General features: G+C 37.7%; 1 protein-coding gene across 1 annotated transcript in view; it reads right to left on the reverse strand.

Moving 5' to 3' along the window:
* The window catches only part of DNAH7 (dynein axonemal heavy chain 7), a 249,393-nt gene that overhangs the window by 219,570 nt on the left and 16,974 nt on the right, over nucleotides 1-12,849 (reverse strand). The window contains exons 3-4 of the mRNA XM_057551036.1: nucleotides 3,361-3,423; nucleotides 440-548 (exon numbers count right to left, since the gene is read on the reverse strand). Of these exons, the coding sequence (XP_057407019.1) occupies nucleotides 440-548; nucleotides 3,361-3,423 (172 nt within the window). The remainder of the gene's footprint in view (nucleotides 1-439; nucleotides 549-3,360; nucleotides 3,424-12,849) is intronic.

Genomic DNA, 12,849 nt, shown 5'->3' on the forward strand with positions numbered 1-12,849 from the left:
ATAAAAACAGAATATAAAACTATTTCAGAAAATTTAAAGAACCATGATGAAAAAAATGTTAATATTTAATACAATCAATCTGATCAGTCAAAAATATTAATATAAATAATTTAGAAGTAATATTTACAACTTATTAAAATCCCCCTTAGAAAAAACTTTAGTCTTTGATACAGAGGCAAATTCTGAATACAATAAATCAAAGTTTTATTATAAACATCCCAATTCCTAAAATATCAGCTTTTATAGCATTTACAACAGCCTGAAATAACTAAGAACTGGATTCAATTATTTTCTTAGGGAACACACTTGGGATAAATTTTTCTACTTTACATAAATATTTCAGTTTACGATTTCATTGCTCTAATTAACTAAATATTGTGTGATTTTTTTTCTCTAGAAAATGTCCTTGAAGTCTAAGATAGAATATTAGAGTTCTTACCATATGATTGTTGATTTTTAACACTAAACTGCTCTGGAATACCTTCACCCCGCTTTACACTCAAATGGAATGATGGAGTCGCCTGCTGCCACTGGGGCTTTGAACTCACCTGAAATATGAAATTTAGATAGCATTAACAAAACAAGGGCAGAAAAAAAAGACTTTTTTCATGAAATGCCTAAGAATGTATAAACACAGACGTTTTCTCAAACAAATTAGGACATCTGTAAAGAAGGCACTAATACCCAATAGCAAATCTCACTAAAGCCTGTGAATGTCACGGTGTGTGACATCTGGGACACATTACCAAAGGCTCTGCTGCTGGTTTGATGTGGGCACCTGTTACCTAACTGAGGTGTTCATTCCACAGAGTTTACTCACCCACAGACATTGGCAAGTGATTTTTTAAGCCTTCCATCTTAATTAGAGCCACACCGTGCTGGACTCCAATGCTAATGAGTTCCTCTACATTCCAGCTCCAAAGGATCTTCCTGTTCTCATGGCTTCAGCAGCTCTAGATTACCCTTGCAACTCACAAATTCATTCCATCGTTTAAGGCAGGGGTTATAAATTCTTATACCTACACAGTTCTGGCAGGTATCATGAAAGAAGGAGGAAAGGTAGTGACGATAGCTAATTGGCACTCAGCTTCAGTGCTGGGAAATGTTAGGGGGTGGTGGGGACTGCGGCCAACAGGAGAAAACCTACGTCTCCTAAAAAGGCAACAACTAATTAGCTCGAGCCGGTTACTGCGATAACAGAACACAGACCCACTGTTGCTAGAACCTATGTCTCTTCAAGAAACACAGATGGGTGGGTTTTAAAGTAGAATGTACATATTTTTAAACAATGATAATTGAATCTGTGTCTTCCTCTCACATTCAGGCGAACTTGATAGCCCATGCTTGTACTGGCTTTTATTGAATAGTTTTACTCTTCCCAGTCCTTTACTCCTACTTTCAAATAAACTACCTACACAGAAGCCCTTTTTTCAGGCTCTTCTTTCACAGGAAAACAAGCTAAGACAATTAATAAGTCAATGCTTTTCCATCCTTCCCTTCCTGCCTTTCCATTCTTCCGCTCTCATCTTGCTCCATAAAGGATTTCAGATTCATGGGTGGGCTATGAGTAAGTTGTTCACAAAGGGTGAGAATCAGGTCAGCAGCTCAGAGGGGCTGGGAGCCACCAGCACTGGGTCACCCTTGATTTCAACAACAAGGATCACCACCAGAAGCATAAATGTCTGTAATGAAAATCACTCTAGGGCTTAACTACTGCTGGAAAATTTTATCCAAGTACAAACCTTAATATTCAAATGAAAATTGTTTGTTGGCTTTGGTCAATGGATTTTTAAAAATCTCTTAAAAATATCATCTCCCTTAAAATGAATGCTGAGAAAATGTAAGATATGGCCAAATATGAACATAAAACCAAGTTTAAATCAGCCAACAAAAGCATTTTAGACTATTATATGCCAATGACAGGAAAGGATTATTATTCAACTCAGCCACTGAATATTGAATCAGGAAATTTTAATTGAGTTTACATCTCTAAATCTATATACTAATAAAACAACAAACTAAGGGTAATTTTTATTTTTTCTTTTAAAATTTGTCAAATTTTTAAACAGAAAATGTCTATTCCATTTCAAATCTTGTCTTTTAAGCTAGAAAATTTAAGATAGATTTTGCAGAAGCACAGAAAAGGTGCTATGGATCAATTCTATAGAATCTGGTATCATTAAAAAAATTTTCAATTAAAATGTATATTTTGAAATGTTCATTTACTTTATCTAAGAATATTAACTCAAGTTTTCTAAGTGAAAAATGTCCTCCATTTTAAATTATGTCCTGCATTTAAATTATAGTTTGTTCTCAGCTTTTAAAATATCTTTCAAAAAAATAATGCTTTGGATGAAACTTGAGAACATTATGCTAAGTGAAATAAGCCAGACATAAAAAGACAAATACTGTATGATTCCACTTATGAGGTACTTATAGTAGTCAAATACATAGAGACAGAAAGTAGAATGCTTGTTGCCATGGACTGACAAGAGGCAGACACAGGGAATTAGTGTCTAATGGGTACAGAGTTTCAGTTTGGAAAGATGAAGAGTTCTGAAGATGGATGGTGGTGATGGCTGTACAACAATATGGATGTACTTAATGTCTATGAACTATAGATTTTAAATGGTTAAAATGACCAATTGTATGTTATGTATATTTTATCACAATTTAAAAAAAAACCAAACAGTGTTTGCACTGAACCTCCACTTAAGCTCAACTTCCAGCAGTTACAAGAGCAAAACTCCATGGCATTAAATTCAATATAACTACTAAATGGTAAAATTTATCACAGTCAAGTATATCTTACCCAGCACTTGTCAACTGAAAATGTCTATTAACTGCCTCTTCCACAGGACAATGACAATTTTTAGTCATAATAATAATAATTTTTTAAAAAGGACGGCAAGATCTGAAGAATCTTCTGTGGAATAGCATTTCAGTGCCAGAAGATGCATCTCAAAGATCATCAACCCTTCTTACTTTCAAACTCAGAAACTGAGGCTCGGAGAGGTAAGTGACTCCCTCAGATGGCAGGGCCATTAGTGACAAGGATGTAACCCAAAACTTCATCTCCTAATTCCAACACTGATATATTTTCTGCTAGACAATCTTGGAAATACTTTTATCCAGAACATTCAAACATACTGTACACACTACTAGGAAATTACAGCTTACGCTTACTTTATTAAGATAGTTATTTTTCCTCTTATGTGCACCTCAGAATTTCCCAATCAGAAAATAGTCAAATTGAGCACAAAATTCAAAATCATAAATTCAGTTACTTATTTACAAGTTTGAAACTAGTAAACATTTTTAAAAGGCCAAAAATCCAATGAGAGTCTATAGGTAAATTACCGTAGACAATTGTGGCAAAATTCTTACTGGTGTCTTGGATTTTTCTTTGCTGGATGATTTATCCTGCATTTGAAAAAAGAAAAAAAAAAAGTTTACTCTGTTAATGCTAAAATTGATTCATTCAACCAAATTTTACAGAGGATCTAAAGTAAAGCACTTAGTATTCAAAATATTTAAAGACATACTCTACTACTTTTTTTAAAAATTTTATTTATTTTATTTATTTATTTTTGGCTGCATTGGGTCTTTGCTGCTGTGCACGGGCTTTCTCTAGTTGCGGTGAGCGGGGGCTACTCTTCTTTGTGGTGCGCAGGCTTCTCACTGTGGTGGCTTGTCTTGTTGCGAAGCACGGGCTCTAGGCGTGCTAGCTTCAGTAGTTGTGGCATGTGGGCTCAGTAGTTGTGGCTCACGGGCTTAGTTGCTCTGCGGCATGTGGGATCTTCCCAGACCACGGCTTGAACCCGTGTCCCCTGCATTGGCAGGTGGATTCTTAACCACTGCGCCACCAGGGAAGCCCCTCTACTACTTTTTTTTTTTTTTTTTTTATAGCTACTCTTTATTTATTTATTTATTTATTTTTTAGCTGTGTTGGGTCTTCGTTTCGTGCGAGGGCCTTCTCTAGTTGCGGCAAGCGGGGGCCACTCTTCATCGTGGTGCGGGGGCCACTCTTCATTGCGGTGCGCGGGCCTCTCACCATCGCAGCCCCTCCCGTTGCGGGGCACAGGCTCCAGACGCGCAGGCTCAGTAGTTGTGGCTCACGGGCCCAGTTGCTCCGCAGCATGTGGGATCTTCCCAGACCAGGGCTCGAACCCGTGTCCCCTGCATTAGCAGGCAGATTCTCAACCACTGCGCCACCAGGGAAGCCCTCTACTACTTTTTAAATTCTCAATGTTTGTCTTAGAATTGCTTTTTCATAGCAAAGAAAGAAAGGAAAGTGGTATCCAACAACAGCCATCAGAAAACTTTAAAAATGTGCAAAGCCTTTTCTCCATTTCATCATCCCCTAGAAATTTAATCTGAACCTAGTGAGTGTCCAGGGCTTACTGTACTCCACCTCCCTTCTCTATCACTAAAATACCATTTCTGTCCTATTGACAACCAGAATGCTCCACTTCCTAAGCTGACAATGTATTCACGTTAATGCATCGTCAGGTTACTGTAAGTAACACATACTTTTTAGCAGCAACTTTCAGGGAAAAGTGCTGATACTTCCTTTGAGTAGAGGATGATTCCATGGTAGGAATTCCACCTAGGTAAAAGGAAGCACTGTTGACAATAATACTTCGATCTATAAAGCAGATTGTAAATCGTGCTTTTTGCCAATTGTCAACTTATTGCCTCTCAGCTCCAAGTCTACCCTTTTCGCCCCCCTTTGTGATTGAGCAGGACTCGATAACATTTCTCCTTTGCCAACCAGCATTAATATTACAAAGGGTGTCAAAACAACACCATGAGAGGAAGGGACTCTCTTCCTGGTTCCAGGGCTTTTTGTCGTTGCTTCCATGGTGTGGTTGCCAGCCGTCGGCATCCTTGCCTGTGGGCACCTTCCCAGCCTGTGGTGTGTGGCTGGCCCAGTGACAGACACCCTCCAGCAGGGTCGCATCCCTAAGGGCAGCTTCCCAGAAAGTTTCCCTTACATCATAGAGGGAGACTTTCTTTCAAACTCTTCAGCACGCAAGCAAGGTGGTTTTCTCACCTCCCAGCCTAAGCCTGCAACACCTCAGCAAACATCTTTGCCATCCAGGTGGGCCACAGCCATTCCCTCTCCAAGGGGTCTTAATCCAGGCTTTGGAGAAGAAATGGATCTTCCAAGTTGCTTCCTTGAGCACTCTCCCTTACTCCTGAAGGGAATGCCTACTTCTTACGTCTGCTAACCCTGTATTTTTTTAAGCTACATTGTCCAAAACAGCATCCATTAGCCACCTGTAGCTACTGACCACTTGAAGTGTGTCTCATATGAAGTGAGATGTGTTTCAGTGTAAAATATGTACTAGATTTTGAAGACTTAGTACAAAATACAAAAAATTTAAATTATCTTGCCAATCTTTATATTGATTAGAATATATATTGATTACATTGTGTGCTGTGTACTGTTTTAAGAAATTTACATGAATTCTCTCATTCAGTTCTCTTTACAACTCTGTGAGATGAGCAGTACACCACTTTTGTTCCTACTGTATACATGATGACTTTTTATATGAGCTACTCTCTACCCATACAAAGCATACATTCCAGTCAATTTTTTTTTAACATCTTTATTGAGGTATAATTGCTTTACATTGTTGTGTTAGTTTCTGCTGTATAACAAAGTGAATCACCTATACGTATACATATATCCCCATATGCCCTCCCTCTTGCATCTCCCACCGACCCTCCCTATCCCACCGCTCTAGGTGGTCACAAAGCACCGAGCTGATCTCCCTGTGCTATGCGGCTGCTTCGCACTAGCCATCTATTTTACATTTGGTAGTGTATATATGTCCATGCCACTCTCTCACTTCGGCTCAATTTACCCTCCCCCCTTCCACCATGTCCTCAATTCCATTCTCTATGTCTGCATCTTTATTCCTGTCCTTCCCCTAGGTTCTTCAGAACCCCCCCCCCCTTTTTTTTTGAGATTCCATATATATGTGTTAGCACACGGTATTTGTTTTTCTTTTTCTGACTTACTTCACTCTGTATGACAGACTCTAGGTCCATCCACCTCACTACAAATAACTCAATTTCGTTTCTTTTTATGGCTGAGTAATATTCCATTGTATATATGTGCCACATCTTCTTTATCCATTCGTCTGTCGATGGACACTTAGGTTGCTTCCATGTCCTGGCTATTGTAAATAGTGCTGCAATGAACACTGTGGTACATGACTCTTTTTCAATTATGGTTTTCTCAGGGTATATGCCCAGTAGTGGGATTGCTGGGTCATATGGTAGTTCTATTTTTAGTTTTTTAAGGAACCTCCATACCATTCTCCATAGTGGCTGTATCAATTTACATTCCCACCAACAGTGCAAGAGGGTTCCCTTTTCTCCACACCCTCTCCAGCATTTACTGTTTATAGATTTTTTTGATGATGGCCGTTCTGACTGGTGTGAGGTGATACCTCATTGTAGTTTTGATTTGCATTTCTCTAATGATTAGTGATGTTGAGCATCCTTTCATGTGTTTGTTGGCAATCTGTATATCTTCTTGGGAGAAATGTCTATTTAGGTCTTCTGCCCATTTTTGGATTGGGTTGTTTGTTTTTTTGATATTGAGCTGCATGAGCTGCTTGTATATTTTGGAGATTAATCCTTTGTCAGTTGCTTTGTTTGCAAATATTTTCTCCCATTCTGAGGGTTGTCTTTTCATCTTGTTTATGGTTTCCTTTGCTGTGCAAAAGCTTTGAAGTTTCATTAGGTCCCATTTGTTTATTTTTGCTTTTATTTCTATTTCTCTAGGAGGTGGGTCAAAAAAGGAGGTGGATCTTGCTGTGATTTATGTCGTAGAGTGTTCTGCCTATGTTTTCCTCTAAGAGTTTGATAGCGTCTGGCCTTACATTTAGGTCTTTAATCCATTTTGAGTTTTTTTGTGTGTATGGTGTTAGGAAGTGTTCTAATTTCATTCTTTTATATGTAGCTGTGCAGTTCTCCCAGCACCACTTACTGAAGAGGCTGTCTTTTCTCCATTGTATATTCTTGCCTCCATTGTCAAAGATAAGGTAACCATATGTGCGTGGGTTTATCTCTGGGCTTTCTATCCTGTTCCATTGATCTATATTTCTGTTTTTGTGCCAGTACTATACTGTCTTGATTACTGTAGCTTTGTAGTACAGTCTGAAGTCAGGGAGCCTGATTCCTCCAGCTCCATTTTTCTTTCTCAAGATTGCTTTGGCAATTCAGGGTCTTTTGGGTTTCCATACAAATTGTGAACTTTTTTGTTCTAGTTCTGTGAAAAATGCCAGTGGTAGTTTGATAGGGATTGCATTGAATCTGTAGATTCTTTTGGGTAGTATAGTCATTTTCACAATGTTGATTCTTCCAATCCAAGAACATGGTATATATCTCTCCATCTATTTGTATCATCTTTAATTTCTTTCATCAGCGTCTTATAGTTTTCTGCATACAGTTCTTTTGTCTCCTTAGGTAGGTTTATTCCTAGGTATTCTATTCTTTTTGTTGCAATGGTAAATGGGAGTGTTTCCTTAATTTCTCTTTCAGATTTTTCATCATTAGTGTATAGGAATGCAAGAGATTTCTGTGCATTAATTTTGTATCCTGCAACTTTACCAAATTCATTGATTAGCTCTAGTATTTTTCTGGTAGCATCTTTAGGATTATCTGTGTATGGTATCATGTCATCTGCAAACAGTGACAGTTTTAATTCTTCTTTTCCAATTCGTATTCCTTTTATTTCTTTTCATCTCTGACTGCTGTGGCTAAAACTTCCAAAACTATGTTGAATAATAGTGGTGAGCATGGGCAACCTTGTCTTGTTCCTGATCTTAGTGGAGATGGTTTCAGTTTTTTACCAATGAGAACGAAGTTGGCTGTGGGTTTGTCATATATGGCCTTTATTATGTTGAGGTAAGTTCCCTCTATGCCTACTTTCTGGAGAGTTTTTATCATAAATCAGTGTTCGATTTTGTCGAAAACTTTTTCTGCATCTATTGAGATGATCATATGGTTTTTATCCTTCAGTTTGTTAACATGGTGTATCACATTGACTGATTTGTGTATATTGAACAATCCTTGCATTCCTGGGATAAACCCCACTTGATCATGGTGTATGATCCTTTTAATGTGCTGCTGGATTCTGTTCGCTAGTATTTTGTTGAGGATTTTTGCATCTATGCTCATCAGTGATACCGGCCTGAAGTTTTCTTTTCTTGTAATACCCTTGTCTGCTTTTGGTATCAGGGTGATGGTGGCCTCATAGAATGAGTTTGGGAGTGTTCCTCCCTCTGGAAGGGAGGAAGAGTTTTGGAAGAGTTTGAGAAGGACAGGTGCTAGCTCTTCTCTAAATGTTTGATAGAATTTGCCTGTGAAGCCATCTGGTCCTGGACTTTTGTTTGTTGGAAGATTTTTAATCACAGCTTCAATTTCAGTGCTTGTGATTGGTCTGTTTATATTTTCTATTTCTTCCTGGTTCAGTCTCGTAAGGTTGTGCTTTTCTAAGAATTTGTCCATTTCTTCCAGGTTGTCCATTGTATTGGCATATAGCTGCTTGTAGTAATCTCTCATGATCCTTTGTATTTCTGCAGTGTCAGTCGTTACTTCTCCTTTTTCATTTCTAATTCTGTTGATTTGAGTCTTCTCCCTTTTTTTTCTTTATGACTCTGGCTAATGGTTTATCAATTTTGTTTATCTTCTCAAAGAACCAGCTTTTAGTTTCATTGACCTTTGTTATCGTTTTCTTCATTTCTTTTTCATTTATTTCTGATGTGATCTTTATGATTTCTTTCCTTCTGCTAACTTTGGGGTTTTTTTGTTCTTCTTTCTCTAATTGCTTTAGGTGTAAGGTTACGTTGTTTGAGATGTTTCTTGAGGTAGGATTGTTTAACTATAAACTTCCATCTTAGAACTGCTTTTGCTGCATCCCATAGGTTTTGGGTTGTCATGTTTTCATTGTCATTTGTTTCTAGGTATTTTTTGATTTCCTCTTTGATTTCTTCAGTGATCTCTTGTTTATTTAGTAGTGTATTATTTAGCCTCCATGTGTTTGTATATTTACAGTTTTTTCCTGTAAAAAGAAGTTACAGCTTACACCGCAGAACTACAAAGAATCATAAGAGATTACTATGAACAGTTTTGTGCCAATAAAACGGACAATCTGGAGGGAATGGAGAAATTCCTAGAAAGTACAATCTCCCAAGACTGAATCAGGAAGAAATAGAAAATAGAAACAGACCAATTACCAGTAATGAAACTGAATCAGTAATAAAACAAACTTACTCTCAACAAACAAAAGTCCTGGACCAGACTGCTTCACAGGTCAATTCTACCAAACATTTAAAGAAGAGTTAGCACCTATCCTTCTCAAACTATTCCAAAAAAATGCAGAGATAGGAACATTCCCAAACTCATTCTATGAGGCCACCATCACCCTGATACCAAAACCAGACAAAGATACCACAAAAAGAAAAAATACAGGCCTATATCACTGATCAACATAGATGTAAAAATCCTCATCAAAATATTAGCAAACCAAATTCAACAATACACTAAAAGGATCACACACCATGATCAAGTGGGATTTATCCCAGGGATGCAAGGATGGTTCAATATTTGCAAAGATCAACCAACACGATATACCACATTAACAAACTGAAGAATAAAAACCATATGATCATCTCAATAGAGGCAGAAAGTCTTGGACAAAACTCAACATCCATTTATGACAAAAACTCTCAACAAAGTGGGTGTAGAGGGAATATATCTCAACATAATAAAGGCCATGTATGATAAGCCCACAGCTAACAACATACTCAACAGTGAAAAGCTGAAAGCACTTCCTCTAAGATTAAGAAAAAGACAAGGTGTATGGAGGTTCCTTAAAAAACTACAAATAGAACTACCATACGACCCAGCAATCCCACTACTGGGCATATACCCTGAGAAAACCATAGGTCAAAAAGAGTCATGTACCAAAATGTTCATTGCAGCTCTATTTACAATAGCCAGGACATGGAAGCAACCTAAATGTCCATTGACAGATGAATGGATAAAGATGTGGCACATATATACAATGGAATATTACTCAGCCATAAAAAGAAATGAAATGGAGGTATTTGTAATGAGGTGGATGGAGTTAGAGTCTGTCATACAGAGTGAAGTAAGTCAGAAAGAGAAAAACAAATACAGTATGCTAACACATATATACGGAATCTAAGGGGAAAAAAAAATGGCCATGAAGAACCTAGTGGCAAGACGGGAATAAAGACACAGACCTACTAGAGAATGGACTTGAGGATATCAGGAGGGGGTGGGGTGAGATGTGACAGGGTAAGAGAGTGTCATGGACATATATACACTACCAAATGTAAAACAGATAACTAGTGGGAAGCAGCCGCATAGCACAGGGAGATCAGCTCGGTGCTTTGTGACCACCTAGAGGGGTGGGATGGGGAGGGTGGGAGGGAGGGAGATGCAAGAGGGAAGAGAAATGGGAACATATTGTATATGTATAACTGATTCACTTTGTTATAAAGCAGAAGCTAACACACCATTGTAAGGCAATTATACTTCAATAAAGATGTTTAAAAAAAAAAAAAAAAAGAAAAAGACAAGGTTGTCCAGCCTCTCCACTTTTATTCCACATAGTATTGGAAGTCCTAGCCACAAAAACCAGACAAGAAATAAAAGAAATCCAAATTGGAAAGGAAGAAGTGAAACTGCCACTGTTTGCAGGTGAGATGATACTATATATAGAAAATCCTAAAGATGCTACCAAAAAATTACTAAAACTCATCAATGAATTTGGTAAAGTTGCAGCATACAAAATTGATGTACAAAAATCTGCTGTGTTTCTGTACACCAAAAACAAACTATCAGAAAGAGAAATTAAGGAAACAATCCCTTTACAATGCAACAAAAAATAAAATATACAAGAATAAATATAAGGTAAAAGACTTGTACTTGGAAAACTATAAGACACTGATGAGAGAAACTGAAGACAACACAAAGAAATGGAAAGATATACCATGCTCACATGTGTAGCTGAACCAAACTGACTCCATTTTGTCAGCTCTATCTTAGGCCCACTGTCCTATCCCCTCCCCTTTATGCATGACTGAGCTTTAGCCTAACACACAAGGAATGTGCCCAAGCCAGATGAATTCCCATTTAACTTTTACCATTGCTTTCATCTGATACCTGAAAACCAGAAGTGTGCCTTTTGCTGATGCAGATGGTTAATGGTCATGAGACACCCAGGGGAAGGAAAAAAAAACCCTGTTCCCATCCGTGTGGACATGCTTCTCCCTAGTAGTCAGATTCTATTTTTAGCTTTGACCCCTGTAAATTCCCCTGCACCCCTTTCAGCGGTGCTAAGTGCAGCTGTGAATGCGGATCATGTGTCCACCCAATCCTTCCTGCCTATGTAAGTTACCCACAATACATTTCCTAATTGCTCTTTATGAAGTTGCTCACCTCATTTTTCAGTCTCAAAGTTCCTTCTCAGTTTGGAAGATATTATTCAATATCTCTGACTACCAACATCATGGATTAGAAAACTTAATACTGTTAAGATGGCCATATGACCCAAGGCAATCTACAGATTCAGTGCAATCCCTATTAACATACCAATGGCATTTTTCACAGAACTAGAACCGAACTAAAATTTGTATGGAAACACAAAAGACCCTGAAGAGCCATAACAATCTTGAGAAAGAGAACAAAGCTAGACGTATCACACTCCTTTATTTCAAACTGTACTATAAAGCCAGAGTAATCAAAAACAGACACACAGATCAATGGAGCAGAATAGAGCACCCAGAAATGAAACCACATTCATATAGTCAATTAATCTATGACAAAGGAGGCAGAAATATACAACAGGGAAAGACAGGCTCTTCAATAAATGGTATTGGGAAACTGGACAGCTACATGCAAAAGAATCAAACAGGACCACTTTCTCACACCATATAAAAAAAAAAAAAAACTCAAAATGGATTTAAGACATCAATGTAAGATCTGAAACCATAAAACTTCCAGAAGAAAACACAGGCAGTATGCCCTTTGACATCAGTCTTAGCGATATTTTTTTGCTATATCTCCTCAGGCAAGAGAAACAAAAACAAAAATAAATAAATGGGGCTACATCAAACTAAGAAGCTTTTGCACAGCAAAGGAAACTATCAGCAAATGAAAAGCCACCTACTGAATGGGAGAAGATGTTTTCAAATGACATATCCAATAAGGGGTTAATATCCAAAATATACAAGGAACTCACAAAACTCAACATTAAAAAAACAAATAACCCAACTTTTAAAATGGGCAGAGGACCTGAATGAACATCTTTCCAAAGAAGACATACAGATGGCCAACAGGCACATGAAAAGATGCTGAACATCACTAATCATTAGAGAAATGCACATCAAAACCACAATGAGATCACCTCACACCTGTCAGAATGGCCACTGTCAAAAAGGACAAAATTCACGAAGAAAAAAATTTTCTCCTGTTTCTTTAATGTTGTATCTATATGAGATGATGAATATTCACTAAACCTATTGTGGTAATCATTTCATGATGTATGTATGTCAAATCATTATGCTGTACACCTTAAACTTATACAGTGCTGTATGTCAATTATATCTCATTAAAACGGGGGTGGGGGAATAGCAAGTGTTGGTGAGGGTGTGGAGAAAAGGGAACCCTTGTGCAATGCTGGTGGGAATGTAAATTGGTACAGCCACTATGGAGAACAGTATGGCGATTCCTCAAAAAATTAAAAATACAACTATCATACAATTCAACAATTCCACTCCTGGGTATTTAGCCAAAGAA

The sequence above is a fragment of the Balaenoptera acutorostrata genome, chromosome 8, assembly GCF_949987535.1.
Source record: "Balaenoptera acutorostrata chromosome 8, mBalAcu1.1, whole genome shotgun sequence".
Taxonomy (NCBI): Eukaryota; Metazoa; Chordata; class Mammalia; order Artiodactyla; family Balaenopteridae; genus Balaenoptera; species Balaenoptera acutorostrata.